The sequence below is a fragment of the Tupaia chinensis genome, unplaced genomic scaffold, assembly GCF_000334495.1.
Source record: "Tupaia chinensis unplaced genomic scaffold, TupChi_1.0 Scaffold000294_5, whole genome shotgun sequence".
NCBI lineage: Eukaryota > Metazoa > Chordata > Mammalia > Scandentia > Tupaiidae > Tupaia > Tupaia belangeri.
Genome location: NW_006159782.1, coordinates 933,268 through 950,782, shown reverse-complemented (window position 1 = coordinate 950,782; position 17,515 = coordinate 933,268). Strand labels below are relative to the sequence as shown.

The following is a 17,515-nucleotide window of genomic DNA, read 5'->3' as shown; positions in this document are numbered from 1 at the left end:
TGTCTTTGGACTTACCAGCTACCAAAATCATGAGTTTTCAAATAAATCCTTTTTGTCTTTATAAATCACTTAGTTGTGGGGTTTTTTTGTTTTTGTTTTTGTTTTTTTGCTCCAGGTTCCTGCCATAGGGTGCATGCACTTGCTGGAGAGAGACAGGGAGAGGGGAAGTGCAAAATCACCCCCAAGGAGGATGGCAATGCCACAATCCATTCTCTTCCATTCTTTCCTTGGAACTCTGGGCACACTTGCACACACACCCAGTGTGAGTCTCAAGTCGCTGGGTCCAAAACTTGAATTGCAATTGGCCATGTGGGAATCCTGCACTTCAATCACCATGCCACCTTCTGGGCCTTAGTTAGGATATTTCTGTTAGCAGTGCAAAAACATACTAAGACAAAGGCACTGACAGATCATAGGAAACACAAATAATTACAACCAATGTCAAAATGACCTATTTGAATCAAGAATGGCTCCACAGAAGAGGCCTCCATTCCTCCCTCCCACCAGTCTAGGCAACTGCCACTCTACTTTATGTCTCTGTGACTTTGACTTCTCAAGGGACCTCAAAAAAAGTGGAATCACATCTATGTGTCACTCTGGCAACTTTTGACAGTCTGTTCTCAACAGTCCCTAAAACGAAATTCAACTGGAATAGCTTATGAATCCCTCATGTCAAAGCTACTGGGCTTTTGCCATCAATGAGGAGGCTGACTCAGCTTCATAGTCATTGTCCCTATAATAGCCTAATGAACAGGACCAAGGACCCTATTTCTTCTTTCTTTTACCACCACACTCCTCAGAAGTTCCCTGGGCTTTTGAATTCAGCCACAACAGTCACTGTGTCACTGCCCAGGATTTGAGGAAGTATATGGAAGAGTCATTGTTTTCCTGTCCTTCCCTTAGGGCTGGAGCTAAGCCTCCTTCATACCTGTCTTTGTACATCGGCTATTGCTATACCAGAATACCTGAGACTGGGTGGTTTACAAAGAAAAGAGATTTATTGGGCTTGTGATTCTGGTGGCTGGAAAGTCTAAGAGCATTTTGGAGAATGTGCATACAAAAATTCATATATGAATGTTCATAGCAGCACTATGACAGCAAACAAAATAGTGGAAACAGTCCCAATGTTCGTCAGCTGATGAATAGATAAATTGTGTATACATACAATGGAATATTATTTGGCCATAAAAAGGAATAAACTGCTGATACATGCTACAATATGGATGAGCTTCATTATGTGAAGTGATAGAAGCCAGACATAAAAGGCCACATACTGTATGATTGCATATACCTGAAATGCCTAGAATAGGCAAATCTAAAACAGATTGAGTGGTTGCTTAAAACTGAGGGAAGGGATGGGAAAATGAAGAATGACTGCTGGGCCTGCTCCATAATACAGCATTAATATGACGTTTAAGAGAAGTCAGATCACCAGGCCAGCAGGTGGTGAAGTTAAGGCTATTGGATCCCACCTGGCCAACTGCACAGTTTGAGTTCTGGACCCAGTGGTTTGAAAATCATGCTGGGGCTCTTTTTCGACTAGAACCATGGAGAGTGTTCAAGAGAAGAAAAAGAAAGTTCCTGCTGTGGCAGAAACCAGGAAAAAGGCATCTGCTGCCACGGAGACCACCAAGAAAAAGGTTCCTGCTGTGCCAGAAACCCTTAAGAAAAAGTGAAGGAATTTTGCAGAGTTGAAGATCAAGAACCTGAAAAAGAAGTTTGTTCAAAAGATGATTCGAAAGGCAAGGAGGAAGCTTATCTATGAAAAAACTAAGCACTATCATAAGGAATATAGACAGATATACAGAACTGTGACTCGCATGGCGAGGACGGCAAGAAAAGCTGGCAACTTCTATGTACCTGCAGAACCCAGATTGGCATTTGTCATCAGTATCAGAGGTATCAATGGAGTGAGCCCAAAGGTTCAAAAGGTGTTGCAGCTTCTTCGTCTTCACCAGATCTGCAATGGCACCCTTGTTAAACTCAACAAGGCCTCAATTAACATGCTGAGAATTGTGGAACCATAGATTGCATGGGGGTACCCAAACCTGAAGTCAGTAAATGAACTGATCTACAAACGTGGTTATGGCAAAATCAATAAGAAGCGAATTGCTTTGACAGATAACTCTTTTTTTTTTTTTTTTTAAGCCACCGGGTCAGGAATGCGAACCGCGGTCGACTACGTGGGAGTCCAGCAACATAACCATTACGCTAACTGCTGGTTCCCAACTCTTTGCGCGATCTCTTGGTAATAAAAATTCAGCATCATCTGCATGGAGGATCTGATTCATGAAATCTATACTGTTGGAAAACACTTCAAAGAAGCAAATAACTTCCTGTGGCCCTTCAAATTATCTTCTCCACGAGGTGGAATGAAGAAAAAGACCACCCATTTTGTAGAAGGTGGAGATGCTGGCAACAGGGAAGACCAGATCAACAGACTTATTAGAAGGATGAACTAAGGATTCCACCATGATTGTTTTTGTAATCTGGTCAGTAAATAAACAATGGCTGTTTTCAGACTGCAATTAAAAAAAGAAAAAAGAAAGAAAGAAAATCATGCTGGGCACATGCGCATACATGCCAAAAATCCCTAGAGGAGAATGGAGAAGGGATTGCAGTGTGGCCATTCCTCCTCAGGTTGATTTCTCACTTTCTCTCTCTCTCTCTCAGTCTCTGTCTCTCTCTAGCTAGTGCACACACTCTACAGCAAAAGTAAAAAAGAAAGAGAGAGAGAGAAAAGCCAGATTTCTCATGGTGACCATGGTTCGAATCCACAGCCAGTTAAGCCTGAAACATGGCAGGTGTACATTCAAGTGCACAAGATCTGATGGGAGGTAGGGGATCACATCACAGCAAGGCCAGGCCCTGTTGAGGGTGCTTCTCTTTCTCTTTCTCTCTTTCTCTCTGTGCATGTACATATATGCTCTTTCGTGAATAAAGAAGAAAAAGAGTGACTACTGATTAGTATGGAGTTTCTTTAGGAATAAGGAAAACATTCTGGAATTATATAGCTGTACAATTTGTGAATATAATTTAAAATATTGAATTGTACCTTTAAATGGATGAATATTGGGGCCAACAGGTGGCATGGTGGTTGGGGTGCTCAATTCCCACATGGCCGCCTGCAGTTCTGTTTATCTCTCTGATGGGCACATGTGCCCTACTGCAAATTTTCAAATAATTATAATAGTAAAGGGGGCCAGCAGGTGGTGTGGTGGTTAGAGGTGCTGAATTCCACCTGGTGGACTGCGGTTCAAGTCCTAGACATCGCAGCTTGCTTTCTCACTTTCCCTCTCTTTCTGTCTCTGGTCAAATTAAAAAATTATAAAAACTCCACCACTGTCAGAAGGGCCAATCCAGCACCGTCTCAGCACCCGCCCCCACCACCAGCGTCCAGCGCTCCAGTGTGAGGGTCCCTCTCCTGCCCCCGTCTGCGGCGTTGGATCCGTGGGGCGTTGTCCTCCAGGAGGGGTGGCAGCCAAGGCAGCAGCAGTGGCGGCCTCCCTGCGGAAACTGCTTACTTAGGTTTCAAAACAAAACAGGGAAAGGAAACGCAAAAAAAAAAAAAAAAAAAGGAGATAAAAACAAATGGAATTAAAAAATAAATAATTATTGGACCAGCAGGTGGCATGGTGGTTAAGGCGCTGGACATTCTCACATGGCCGACCATGTTTTGAGTCCCAGACCTAGTGGCTCCCAGACCTAGTGGCTTGCTTTCTCACTGTTCCTCTCTCTCTCTCTCTCTGTGTATCTTTCTGTAGTCAAATTAAAATAAAATAAATGAATAAATAAAGTTAAAATCGATAGTTCTTTTAAAAATATAACAAATAATTATTTTTAAAAATTTTTCCCTACCCTAAAAATTTAAAAATATATAGTAAATAAATTTTTTAATTTAAAATATTATGGGGCACTGCTCCATAGCCTGGTGGTTATAGGAAGTTGGATCCCACATGGCTGACTATGATTCAAATCCTGGCCTCAATAGCTTGAAAACTATGCAGGGTACATGTACGTGTGTGTTCAAAAATCCCAACAGAATGAATAAATGGAGGAGAAGAAATTGTAGTATGACCATGTACCCTTGAGGTGTGCTTTCTCCTTCTCCCTCTCTTCCTATCTCTTTCTCTCTCTCTCTGGTAAGTGCACACACCCTCTAGCAATTAAAAAAAGAAGATGATAATGGTTTGTCAATTATATCTCAATAAAACTGTTTTTTATTTGTTTGTTTGTTTTTCCTAAATGGTATCATGGGAGAAAAATGACAATGAGGCCTCGACTTGGGCTCTGGATCCTGGTCCCTCTGGGCCAGAATAGTCTGGGAGCATCACTGATTGAGTGCTGGTCAGAGTGCAGAATCTTCAGTAGTCTAGGGTGACCTACTGCAACACAATGGAAGATGTACTGGCTAGAGTCACAGAGACTCCCATCACAGCAGCTTCCCAGACTAACTCTGAAGGAGTTTAGCAACTCCTCACTAATCCTCATTTTCCTATATCTGGAGAATAAAAGAGGTCTTTCAAAATTAAGAAATATGGGCTTATGGGAACAGTCCCCCAGGAATGGATCACTGAGTCCTTCTCATATTTTGAATATCTCTCGTTTTATTATCAGAAGCCAGAGAAAACTCTGCTTCTAAAGGGCTCATGTGATTGGACTGGGGCCATCCAAAAAATCTCCTTTTTCCATATAATTTTATGTAATCACAAGGGTAACATTTGGAAACAGATGGATGAGGAGGTGGTATGGTGATTAAGGTGCCAGACACACACATGGCCAACTTTGGTTCAAGTCCTGGACCTGGTGGCCTGCTTTCTCACTTTCCGTCTTTCTCTCTCTGGTGATAGTGTGTGCCCTGTAGCAAATTTTAAAATAATGTAATTTTAAAAATTAAATAAATAATTCTTTAAAAAATTGGGGACCAGAGATCATGGGCCATCTTAAAGTTCTAACAACCCCTATAGTGTATAGTTTAACAAGAATGCACAAGAATGTATTTACCTTTATAAGAAACTTTCAAGTTGGTTTCCAAAGTGACTGCACCATTTTACTTTCCCATCAGCAATATATGAGAGTTCCGATTGCTCCACATTCTCATCAATAATTAGCATTGTCAGTCTTGAATTTTAGCTTTTAGTTCATGTGTAATGATATCTCATGGTAGTTTTAATGTATATTTCCCTGATGATTAATTATAATGAAATCTTATGTGCTTATCAGAGCATTAAGATTTTGGTTGATAAAAGATTTTTCTGCTTTTAGAAAGGATTGAAACTCAGGGGACCAGCAGTTAGCGTAATGGCTATGTTGCTGGACTCCCATGTAGTTGACCACGGTTCAAATCCCAGACCCAGTGGCTTAAACTCCTACAAGACGCATGTGCGTGCATGCCCAAGATCCTGAGAGGAGAATGGAGAAGAAGGGATTGCGGCGTGGCTATTCTCCCTGGGGGGGGGTGATTTCTCACTTTCTGTCTCTCTGTCTCTGTCTTTCTGGCGAGCACATGCGCCCTATAGCAAAAACCTCTCCAGAAAAAAAAAAAAAAAGAAAGAAAAGATTGAAACTCACTGACTTAGATAAATTTTGAGGCACTTCTAGGAGCTATATAGTCAGACTGTCTTAGTGGAACCCAGAGTCCATCTCTTTTTCTGAAACAAAATACTTTCCCAAATGTAGGTAAAGTCACCCGTATAAGCACTATACTCTATATGCGGGTGAGAAATGAGACCACCAAACATTTCTTGATTATCTACAGAGCCACAGTACTAAACCTACAATTCTGAAATTCAAATAACCCCAAATTAAATGTTTTCTCTTGGTTGGCATAAAAACCCTCTGGAAGCCAAACCTAAACTGAACTTCTTTTCTTTGTTTTGTTTTTGTTTTTGCAGAAGGATCCTCTGTTGTCTCAGGCCTGTGTTGGCTGCCTGGAAGCCTTGCTTGACTACCTACATGCCCGGAGCCCGGATGTTGGTAGAAACCCTCCCCATTCTCTGTTGTTCCTGTAGGGTAAATGGGAGGAAGCTAGCCCCAGGCACCTTTCTGCCTCAGGCTTCCATCTCTTGTGGTGTGATTCATACTCATTTTAATTATTTTAATGACATTGCAATGGCTCTGTCTTGCCCTATGTTGCTGGACTCCCATGTAGTTGACCACGGTTCAAATCCCAGACCCAGTGGCTTAAACTCCTACAAGACGCATGTGCGTGCATGCCCAAGATCCTGAGAGGAGAATGGAGAAGAAGGGATTGCGGCGTGGCTATTCTCCCTGGGGGGGGGTGATTTCTCACTTTCTGTCTCTCTGTCTCTGTCTTTCTGGCGAGCACATGCGCCCTATAGCAAAAACCTCTCCAGAAAAAAAAAAAAAAAGAAAGAAAAGATTGAAACTCACTGACTTAGATAAATTTTGAGGCACTTCTAGGAGCTATATAGTCAGACTGTCTTAGTGGAACCCAGAGTCCATCTCTTTTTCTGAAACAAAATACTTTCCCAAATGTAGGTAAAGTCACCCGTATAAGCACTATACTCTATATGCGGGTGAGAAATGAGACCACCAAACATTTCTTGATTATCTACAGAGCCACAGTACTAAACCTACAATTCTGAAATTCAAATAACCCCAAATTAAATGTTTTCTCTTGGTTGGCATAAAAACCCTCTGGAAGCCAAACCTAAACTGAACTTCTTTTCTTTGTTTTGTTTTTGTTTTTGCAGAAGGATCCTCTGTTGTCTCAGGCCTGTGTTGGCTGCCTGGAAGCCTTGCTTGACTACCTACATGCCCGGAGCCCGGATGTTGGTAGAAACCCTCCCCATTCTCTGTTGTTCCTGTAGGGTAAATGGGAGGAAGCTAGCCCCAGGCACCTTTCTGCCTCAGGCTTCCATCTCTTGTGGTGTGATTCATACTCATTTTAATTATTTTAATGACATTGCAATGGCTCTGTCTTGCCCATTATATAGATGAGGTCACTGAGTTTCAGAGAGGTCAAGTGACATGCCCAACCAAGGTCACAGGTGCTTTAGCAGAACAGCCCTTCCTTTTGCCTGCCTCCCACAGTCATGGGATATACAGTCTCACTAAGCCAGCCAGCACAGGTAGATAGAGGTCCTGGAAGAAAGAAACCTCCAGGGATCAGCATGTACAATGCCCTGCCTCTATTTGAGCAGCTTCCCTTAAAAAAAAAAAAAAAAGAAAGAAAGAAAGAAAGAAAGAAAGAAAGAAAGAAAAGGAAAAAAGAAAGAACGAAAAAGGAGGGGAAAGTTTATTTATTTCATGGGAGAGATAAACAATACTTCCAACAGGGTCTTGACACCCCAATCCACCCGGCCTCAGCCATCCCCAGGTCCTGGGCATATGTACATGCCCTGAGCAGCACCTTTTTGAACCAATAGGAGAAAATCCTCTTCAGCGATGTCTCAAGGCCTTTGGAAAAACAATTATAACCTAGGGTGCATGGTGTTTCCTGCAGCGCTCCATGTGGCCTCACAGCCCTGGAATCGGTTTTTGCTGTTTACTCTGCTGGATGCGGGAGAGAATTCCTTCCTTAGGCCCGAGATCTTGAGGCTCATGACCCTGGTAAGTGAAAGGACGGTCTTGTGGTGTGAAGAATGTCATGTGCTAAGTGATCTGAAAAGGCCAAAGGTTCTTTGAGTAACTATAATCCCCAAAGAAGACAGAGGGACTGGGTGGGCCTTCACCTTGTGAGAGTACTGTTCAGAGAATTCCTCTGAATGCCCACATCTTCTCATCCCAGGAAACCCTGAGACCCTTTTTCTTATTTCTCTCAGGGAATATTGACCAGGGCCTGCTTGCTACCTCCCAGGTCTGCTAGGTATCAATGAGTCAAATACTCTGCTTTTAAGGGTCCCTCAGTCTAGAGAAGATAGACAAGTTTACTGGTAGTTGCTGTGACATTATGAGTGGTCAGCTAGAGGAGGTGCTAAGTGCCTGGCACATGGTAAGTGCCACTGAATAACAAAGCAGCAAGCCTATGAAGGACAGTGAAGTCAGTCAATCAACAAATAAAGTAGTGGTTGGTGTGGAAGCACAGGAAACGAGTCATTGCTTCTCAACAGTGAAGGTAACACTTTATCTAAAGCAGAGGGCAGGGAAGGGATTCCAGATAGTCAGGGGAGAACAGCAAGTAGAAGAGAAGAGCACAGGGCGGTGCTTTAGTTCATCCTGGCCATGTGTGTGCAGTGCGAGACAGTGGGAAGAGGGCGCCAGAGGAAAGGGGTCGGTAGGGCCCAGTGTCTGCCTCATTTATTCTATTCCCCCATGTCACAACCCCAATCCCAGTCACCAACTCTGAGCTCCTTGAAGGCAGGGTCCTGTGGGCTTCTAAGCTGAGTCCCCAGTCCAGTGCTGAGCACAATAGGGACACAAGAGGTGTCTACAAATGAAGGAGATGCCCCATCTTGGACATTTGGGTTTCTCTCCCTGGGGCAGTTTGTGCGATACCAAGGCAGCAGCATCCTCTCTCAAGAAGAAATGGGTCATGTTCTTCAAGGTGCGGCCTTGGCTGACCTGTCTGCTCTACCCAAGACCACACTCCAGGCTCTGCGTGGCTTCTTCCTGCAGGTGGGTGAGAAGGGGGTATCATGCAGCCACTGTGAGGCTAGACTCTCAAAGCTGTCTTCTCTGTGGAGGGTGGGAACTCTGGCCATAGCAGTCAACAAGAGGTCAGAGTGCAGGGATTGAGGTAGTTGGAGAGCGCCTGTGTGGAGTGGGGACTAAGACGGCCTTTCTTCTCCATCCTCTTCTCCCCTCAGGTCCAGAGGAGGGGCCTCCTGGCGGATCACAACATGGCCCAGATGCTGCAGACTTCTTTAGAAAGCCTTGCCCCTGGTGCCTCCCTGGCCCAGCAGCCCCTGCAGGACATGCTGTATCCTTTCTTGTATTTAGGAGCCTTGGCCTGGGCAAGGTTTTCCAGGCCATGGCAGTCTGTGGCACCTTGCTTCAGGACAAAAAGACACTGTTTACAACCCTATTCTCTAAAGCATACAGGGGTCAGTGAGAATAGTAACCATGTTAGCAACTGACTTGCTCTGTTTATTAAGCTCCCTAGAGGGCCAAGCACTTTAGGCTGTAGTTAATCCTCAGCAGCCAGGAACTAAGGCAGTGATAGTACCTACCTCCTAGGGCTGTTGCAAGGACTTAACGAACTGGTGCGTGGACAGCACTGAAAATACCGCCTGGAACAGTGTCAGTGCTGTGTTACATTTGTTATTATTCCTACCTCCTTTCCTAGATAAGGGACCTTGGACCAGAGGGATTAAATGTCATACCCAGGGTCACACAGCTAGTGATAGCATCAGGATTTAACTCTAGATATGCCTGTCTTCAAAGCCACATCACTGACTCAGGAAGAAGCTAGTCCTTCCTCAAGAGCTTTGGAGAAATTTGCCTAAGGCCAGTTATAAGTGCTTTCTTCCTTTCCTCAGGGGTGGGTGCAGGGTACTTGGAGGGTAGCATGTGCCTGAAAAAGTCTGGGTCTGTGACAGTGGTCAGGGGCCCTCTGGGAAGTTGTTGTGGTGCCCCAAGACACTGTGATCTAGAGGTGGGCATGAGGGGTAGCATGCCTTCTCTCCACCCCACCAGCTGCCTCCCTGGCTCTTCTCCCTTGGAACAGTTACCTGTTGTGTAGCAACTACCTGGCCCAGGTGTTCAGGTCTCAATTTTAGAATCTCTCCCGCTATTCTTAGGAGCACCTCTGCCCTTGACTGATAACTTGTGCCCTTTGTGGGCTCTAGAATAGAACACCTCTCTGCTGTTCTCCTTTCATCTTCTGCCACCAGCTGCTTGGGAGGAGTGGCTATCTCCCTGTCCCACATCAGAGACTGACCTTCAGGGCTTGAAGGCCCAGAAATGGAGAGGACCAAGACCTGAAAACAAAGTCAGGGCATGATTACTGGGGAAATGGATGACAATTGCAGTTATTCCTCCATAGCCATTTATAGTTATCCCATGTTTTATATGCTTTGATTTATTGCTCCTCACAGATATTGTGGTTTTTGTTTTTGTTTTGTTCTACAAATTAAAGGTTTGTGGCACCAATCTTTAAGCAAATCTATTAGCATCATTTTTCCAACAGCATGTGCTCACTTTGTGTCTGTGTGTCACATTTTGCTAATTCTTGCAGTATTTCAGACTTATTATACCTGTTATGGTGATCTGTGATTAGTGATTTTTTTTTAATGGCCAGAGGGCATGTGTGCTTGACAGAGAAAGAGTCAGAGACAGAAAGTAAGAGAGGGAGAGGGAGAAAGCACCCTCCAATGAGTTGTGGCCATGTTACAATCCCTTTTCTTCCATTTCTCCATTCTATTGGGATTTTAGTCACACATGCACATGTTTCCAGGGTGTTTTTCAACTGCCAGAGCCAGGATTCAAACCACAGTCTACCATGTGAGATCTGGTTCCCTTAACCAATAGGCCCCAGTGCCAGCCTGGTGATTAAGTGATCTTTGAAGTTACCATTGTAATTGTTTTGAGATGCCATGAACTGCACCTATATAAGATAATCAATGCAATTGATACATGCCATTTGTGTTCTGACTGCTCCAGCAAAGGATTTAGAATGTTACATAAACTCGGCCTAGTTGTGGTGGCACAGGCTGTAGGGTGCCACTGCATGATGCTAAAGCCACATGGAAAGGCTCCAGGTTTGGATACTATGTCAACCTGAGCATGCTGTGCACACCTATGTTCCTGGATCCCTGGAAGTCTGGGGGATCTCAGTGTGTGTGGCAAGACCCCATCAAGTGTACTTTCTTTTTTTCTCTCATGAAAGAAATAGGTAATATTTTTAAAAGGTTATTACATAAATTTAGTTGATAAAGAAGTGGCATGGTTTGAAAGGATTGATGCCAGTTTTGAAAGAAGTTCTAGTAAGGGTAAAATACTATCTTATAGCATTGCGTGTTACAGGGAAATCTTTCCTGAAAGGAAGAGTCAATTAATGTGGCAAACTCATTGTCTCAAGAAATTGCCACAACCACTCTGACCTTCAACAACCATTACTGTGAAAGATTTCAAAATAGAAATGGAGTCACTTGTGCCAACTCTGACTAAACCAAGCCAGAAAGGCCATGGAAGAGGGTTTTTTCACACTAGTATGCATGATAAGAACTGATATCGGGACCAGCAGGTGGCGTGGTAGTTAAGGTGCTGGGCTCTCCCACATGGTTGACCACGGTTAGGTCTGGGACCTCATGGCTTGCTTTCTCACTTTCCCTCTCTCTTTCTCTCTGTGTGTCTCTCTCTGGTCAAATTAAAATAAATGAATGAATAAACAAAAATTAAATAAAATAATAAAAAAGGGTTTAAAAACAAACAAGAACTGATATTTAAATAACTCTGCCAGAACAGCAACATTGAATGAAGACCATTGCAATCTGACACAAGGACTTCTACAAGGGTATCTGCCCAGAGACTGCCTGTTCAACTTTAAACTGATGCCACCCTTATTACTGATCCTAGTAGCCAAGGATAATTGTCCCCAAACAACTGCTATAGTCCCTGACCCCCTTACTTCTAGTTTTTACCTGTCCAAGGATTTTAAGGCCTCAGTGAGCACATTTGGAGCTATGTGGAATATATTCCGAGCTGCATGCTAGCTGCAGTTCTCAAGTTTATGCCCAAATAAACTCCTTTTGCTTTACATATTCTGCCTCAGTTTACCTTTTTTAGCAGCTGTCACTACAGAGGCAAGACCCTCCACCAGCAAAAAGAGGTCTTACAGAAGGCTCAGATGATTGTTAACATTTCGGCAATAAAGATTTTTTTATTTTTTAAGTTTTTGCTATAGGGTGCATGAACTCACGGGGTGGGGGTGGGGGTGGGCGCACCCCCCAATCCCCATTGCAGGAAGGATGGCCACAGTTGCAATCCCTTCTCCTCCATTCTATACTCTCCAACCTGCCTAAGCTCTCCAAAAACATTTCCCTCTGAAATCATCTTGTCTCCCTGAAGCTGGTTCTCTGCCAGTTGGATTGTTTCACCAAGGGATGGATGGCCTTCACAAGGAGAGAAGGAACAGGATTTGTTCTGATAACGACTCCTGAGGAGCTCCAGCTGGGTGCCTCAGTTGTACCCAAAGAACGCAAGCCAGGCCACCCTTGGGTAAAAGGCCAAGCGGTTGGGCAGCCGTGATGCTAGTGCTTTGGGAGGCAGGCCACCTGGCGGCCCCACCTTACTGTGGAGGTGGAGAGAGTGAATTCACCCAGGCAAGGAAGGTCAGGCTCTTCTCAGCCTTCCTAGCTGCGCGAAACTGCCCAGCCTCAGCCCTGCCCTGGCTAATACAGGCCCCCTCCGTTCCTTCCACTCGTGCAGGAGAGCTCTCAGTCTGACTCCCCGCGGCGGCTGGCATGCCCTCAGTGCGCCACCGCTCTGCAGGCGCCTGTCCCCGGCCTGGGCCTCTGGTTCGCTTCCCGCCTGGCAAAGGCCGGGTGCAGTGACTGGCCACACCAGCCTTCCTCCTCGGGTGGGCTGGCCAGCTGTGCGCAAACCCGGGGCTAAACTCCGTCCTAGCTAATCCACGGGAAGCCCCGGACGAACTTGGTCGACCCAAGAGCCTAGCAGGGGATGCCCGAACTCCGCACTGGGGGCTCTGCTAATTCCTTTATTTAAATAACAAAATAAAATTGCTATTCGCAATGAAGTCAGCTGAGCTTGCAGACCGAAGTTTAAAAAGCACGGTCAGAGGTGACGAAACGGCTTCGGGGAGGGCACGTGGAAGGCCGCCGGCTGGCAGGGTTAGGGCCCAGTTGGCCGGCGTGCCCCGCAACAGTCGCCTTTATTTTCTCCAAGCCGACCTTGGCTGACAGCGCGCCGGAGTGGCTCAGGAGCCCGGCGGGCGGGGCCGGAAGTGAGGTCAGCGGAGCGCGGCGGTCGCGGCCCGCGCTCATTGGCCTGAAGCGCCGCGGTGGGCGGGGCGGCGTTCGGCGGTCCCTGAGGTGCTGCTCGCCCGGTGCTCGGAGTTCGGTTCCTTGCTGCTATCCTGGTGGATCCTTGAGTTGGGTTGCTCGCCGAGAGACGGTCCGTCCCCCTCTTGCCGCGTTGCCCAACCTGGTAGGTGGTGGCGGGGGAGCGAGCGGACAGGATCCAGGGAGGGAGATTCGGGGACCGACGGCCCCAAACTGCTGCAGAGCTAGTGGAGGGGGTTTCGTGGCCCGGACGCCTCTCCTTGGGAGGACTCGCTGCCTCCTTCCGGAGCCCCGAAGACTCGGGGGCAACAGCTCGCCCGCCACTACCTCGTCACCTCTGCCAAGTGGATTCAGAGCCGCACGCCCACCTAGGAAGAGCTCTGGGACGCACAGTGCCGGAGCGGGATTGAGCGGCCGAAAAAGTGGTAGTAACAGTACAGAAAGCGGATCTGTATCCCCATCCTTCCCGCAGTCTGCATTTTCGGCTTTCTTTCTCTGCTTCAGCCATTGCCCGCTCTATGAGACTCCCCTGTGTCCCTCACATTTTGTTGTAACGAAGTTCTGGTTCCCTTGAGTCTGGAACGTGAGAGTGGAAGGTGGGGATTCTTGAGGGACTTGGGCTACTTCTCAAGGCTTCGGTCGTCCAGCTGCGTGGGGGCGGGGTCCCTCTGGACGACCTCTGCGGGTTCCCACTGTCTGTAACATCTTTCCTCTGGGACAGGTGTCCTGGAAGGTCAGTGGCCAGCGGTGATCTTGGGTAGACCATGCTCTGTTGTCAGGAGACAGCACCAGACTTAGTGTCAACCGTAGTTGTGTAACTTTGGGCACTTGGTGCACTTTTCTTGATTTCCTCATTGGTAAACTTGTGTGGCCAGCTGAGTGTGAGGCCACCCTTGGCCACTTTATTTAATATTACCCTGACCACCTCCTTATTGTCTGTGCTTGTCAGACAAGTTTATTGATTATTTCTCATCCCAGCCAGGGACATATATACCATGAGTCCAGGGATTTTTGTCTTATTTGTTGCCATAGTCCCACTTCTAGAACAGTGCTTCAGACATGCTAAGTACTCGATAAATAATTGTGAAATATTGCCCAAGTAGACAGATGTGTTGCAGCTGGTACCTGTAGCTCCAAAGTGAGTGAGTAGCAGCCCTCTTACCCCAAGATTGCCCAGCTTCCTTTCCCACCTCTTATCTCTCTTCCTTTCAATGACAGAAGTCAGGGAAGGAGGGGAACCTTGGGAATTTCACATCCCCTCTGGCTGCCTAGGCCTCCCTGTTCTTCCTGGGAGGCCAGAATAAGGGGTTCAAAAGAAATGCTGTGGAACAGTCCCACCTTCCCCAGGTGCCGGCCTCCCTCTATGCAGGGGGAAGGTGACCCCTTATCCTTAGCAGTTTCAGAGGGGCTGAGCAATTTGCCCAAGGTTCTATGGCAGGAGGAGGGACAGGGTTCCGGCCCAGAGTTCGACACTGACCGCTATGCTCTAAGGATCCCTTTGTTGTTAACATTTGTCTTCCTCCTCCTACCATGGAAGGCCTTTATTGTGTACCTGCTGGTCATGGGTCCCAGTGTAGGGACTGGGGTCAGGGGCTTCCCAAAGCTGGACTCTTGACCATTAGAGGCTATACCATGCCCAGGAAAGTCACGGTTCACCTCCATTCTCTATTTTAGGTAATATCAACTTTAAGGAGGAGACCCGGAGGAAGGGACTCATTCCCTTTCTTTGGGTTATTCCTCTGGCTCAAGGGTCTTGGATATGGACCTTCTTCAGTTCCTGGCTTTTCTCTTGGTCCTGCTACTGTCCGGGGCAGAAGCCACAGGCACCACGAGGACCTCCCTGGACCCAAGCATACAGATATGTATCCGTCAGGATTGGGGGTGGGCTTAATGAACTGTCTCTGAGGTCTCTGTTGGGAGATTCCAAGGATGAAGCAGGCCAGCAAGGATGGGGAGAAAAGGAAGGATGCTCTAGCCAGACCCTGCGCAAGTTAATTCCCTTCTGAACCTCAGTTTCCCCATGTGTTAAATGGAGAGGGCAAGGCACATTTCTCAGTGTTGAAGGCTCAGTGAGGAATAATATTTATGTGCCCAGCACCTTGGGAGCAAGACCCTGAGCAGAGACTCAGAAACTGGACTCTTGGCTCATCTTGACCAGGCCAGGCCTTGGGGACACAAAGGTGAATCAGAACCAGCCCCTGGTTTGGAGACATCCATAGGCCTGGGGGATAAGTGACCAGAACAAATACCCATTGTCCTCTGTGGTCAATGCTCTGAGGGGCATAGGAGGGCTAGGGAGAAACACTGCTGTAGATTTTGAGCCAGGTCTTAAAAGAATAAAAACTCCTAGAGGAGGAGGGGGTATGAGCAGAGAAGTGGAAGTTCTGGAACAGTGAATGGTTATGAGAGATGGTGGGAAGGCCACAGGGAAAGGAAGGCAGGAGCCAGGTCCTCTGGTCTGGATGAAGGTCACATTTCAGGGTCCACGCACTTCTCGGACAGTTTGTTCCATCCCAGGGGTGGGGTAGGCCCAGCCTTAGGCATCTACAGCCCTGGCAGATACTTGCTGGTCAGAAATGGGCCCTCTGGGTCAGGTCTTGTGGACTATCCAGGCAGGTGTTCAGTGCCAGTCCCTTAACAGTGTCCAGACAAGAAGATGTTTGAGGTGAAGCGGCGAGAGCAGCTGTTGGCACTGAAGAACCTGGCACAGCTGAACGATGTCCACCAGCAATACAAGATCCTCGATGTCATGCTCAAGGGGCTCTTTAAGGTGTGTGTGGGCAGGAGGCAGTTTCCAGCAGGCCTGTCTGATCTGGCACTGATGGGTAGGTACATGTTCCCTAAGGGATGGTGTTCAATGAAGGGGGAAGCTGCATGCCCAGAATTCCAGTGTGGTTTAAAGAAATGGGGTGGGGCTGTCTGTGGAAGGCTCTGCCAAGCCACTCAGTTCAGGGGGGGTTTCCTCAGGTGCTGGAGGATTCCCGGGCAGTGCTCATTGCTGCTGATGTGCTCCCTGACGGGCCCTTTCCCCAGGACGAGAAGCTCAAGGATGGTATGGTCCTCCTGACCCCAGCCTCTCCTCCTCACCACCCTGACCTTCTCTAGTTGCATCTTCACTCTTGTCCTTGTCACTCCTTTTGTCTCCCTGGAAGTACACTCTTCTGGCACCTTGCACATGATACCCTCTGGTGGGTGGGCATGTGGTCTGTGGTTCTCTAAGCATTTCTGGGCTTCGGAGCCAGTTTTGGTGCCCCTGACACAGGGTATTGTTTTGTGCCATCCTGTTCTTGGGGCAGGGGAACCTAGGAGGAGGCTCTACCCACTACTGCTCCAGGAAGGGTCAGTGGGTCACTTCCCTGACCCTTCTGGTAGAGAAGGTGTGTTGTTTTCTCCCTCTCTCTCTTTTTTTCCCCTTCATTATTTATTTATTTATTTTTACATTTTTTCCACATTTCCTATACATATCAAAAAGTTTCTGCTGGTAACAGCAGTTAGCGTAATGGCTATGTCACTGGACTCCCACATAGTCGACTACGGTTAGCGTCCCGGCCACGGTGGCTTAAAACTCGTGCTGGGCGCTTGTGTGTGCGTGCATGCCCAAAATCCCGAGAGGAGAATGGAGGAGAAGGGATTGTGCCGTGGCCATCCCCCCAGGGGGTGATTTCTCGCTTTCCCTCTCTCTCTCTTTCTGGCGAGCACACTGTGCCCTATAGCGAAAACCTCTTCAAAAAAAATTTTTTTTTCAGAATACTGAATTTTAAAGATAATGTTCAAGGGACCAGCAGTTGGCATAATGGCTATGTCGTTGGACTCCCATGTAGTCGACTGCAGTTCAAGTACCAGACCTGGTGGCTTAAATTCACTCCAGGCATGTGTGTGTGCACGTGCCCAAGATCCTGAGAGGAGGATGGAGGAGAAGGGATTGTGGTGTGGCCATCCCCTTGCGGGGTGATTCCTCGCTTTCTGCCTCTCTGTCTTTCCTGTGAGCGCATGCGCCCTATAGCAAAAACCTCTCGAAAAAAATATTTCTTATAATTTTGTTTGTGACTCTATAACAACAGTGACAGTATGGTTTTAAATACTTTTGAGAAAATATTTACATGTCAACTACTCAAATTGTTGAAAAGCAAATGCCCAGCACACTAGTCACACATAAACCTCAATTCAGCCCTGCCTTACCAAGTATTCTATGCCAACTGCTGGTCCCTTGAACCATCTACTAACAAAGACCAGTCTCTTTTTTCTTCTTTCAAAGTCTTTCTCAAGATAATCCCCTCGTGTGGTTGCTCTTTTGCAATCTCTACTGATTACAATGCTGGCTGGAAAAGTCCAGGTTACTTTATGTTATAAATTCTTTCACATATCTTCTTTTTAATCCTCTCTGCCAGGCAGAACTATTTATGGTGCCAGGCCATCTTTCTCAGAGCTTCTGTTGGCTTACTTAGTTCCATAGTTTTCTGATTAATCTTCAGGTATGGCATTCCCTGTCCAATAATGAGTATTTCCAATTTCTGATCCATTGCAACAAGCATTATTGAACTTATGTAAATAACTCTTCTGCCACAAAATAAGAATAGTCCCAAATATTT

General features: G+C 46.6%; 2 protein-coding genes and 1 pseudogene across 3 annotated transcripts in view; all 3 read left to right on the top strand.

The window, feature by feature from the left end:
• MEI1 (meiotic double-stranded break formation protein 1) overlaps positions 1-10,043 on the top strand; it is a 96,872-nt gene extending 86,829 nt beyond the window's left edge. Inside the window, exons 28-32 of the mRNA XM_006150720.1 lie at positions 5,895-5,976; positions 7,469-7,575; positions 8,449-8,580; positions 8,772-8,884; positions 9,798-10,043. Coding sequence (XP_006150782.1) covers positions 5,895-5,976; positions 7,469-7,575; positions 8,449-8,580; positions 8,772-8,884; positions 9,798-9,843 — 480 coding nt within the window. The 3' untranslated portion in view covers positions 9,844-10,043. The remainder of the gene's footprint in view (positions 1-5,894; positions 5,977-7,468; positions 7,576-8,448; positions 8,581-8,771; positions 8,885-9,797) is intronic.
• Positions 1,548-2,462, top strand: LOC102495029 (60S ribosomal protein L7-like; annotated as a pseudogene).
• Positions 10,044-12,934: 2,891 nt separating the features above from the next.
• Positions 12,935-17,515, top strand: part of CCDC134 (coiled-coil domain containing 134) — a 21,112-nt gene continuing 16,531 nt past the window's right edge. The window contains exons 1-4 of one of the 2 annotated variants that reach the window (XM_006150721.3): positions 12,935-13,071; positions 14,601-14,788; positions 15,575-15,696; positions 15,894-15,978. In XM_006150721.3, the coding sequence (XP_006150783.1) occupies positions 14,686-14,788; positions 15,575-15,696; positions 15,894-15,978 (310 nt within the window). In that variant the 5' untranslated portion in view covers positions 12,935-13,071; positions 14,601-14,685. The remainder of the gene's footprint in view (positions 13,072-14,600; positions 14,789-15,574; positions 15,697-15,893; positions 15,979-17,515) is intronic. The other variant, XM_027772737.1, reaches the window with a different exon arrangement.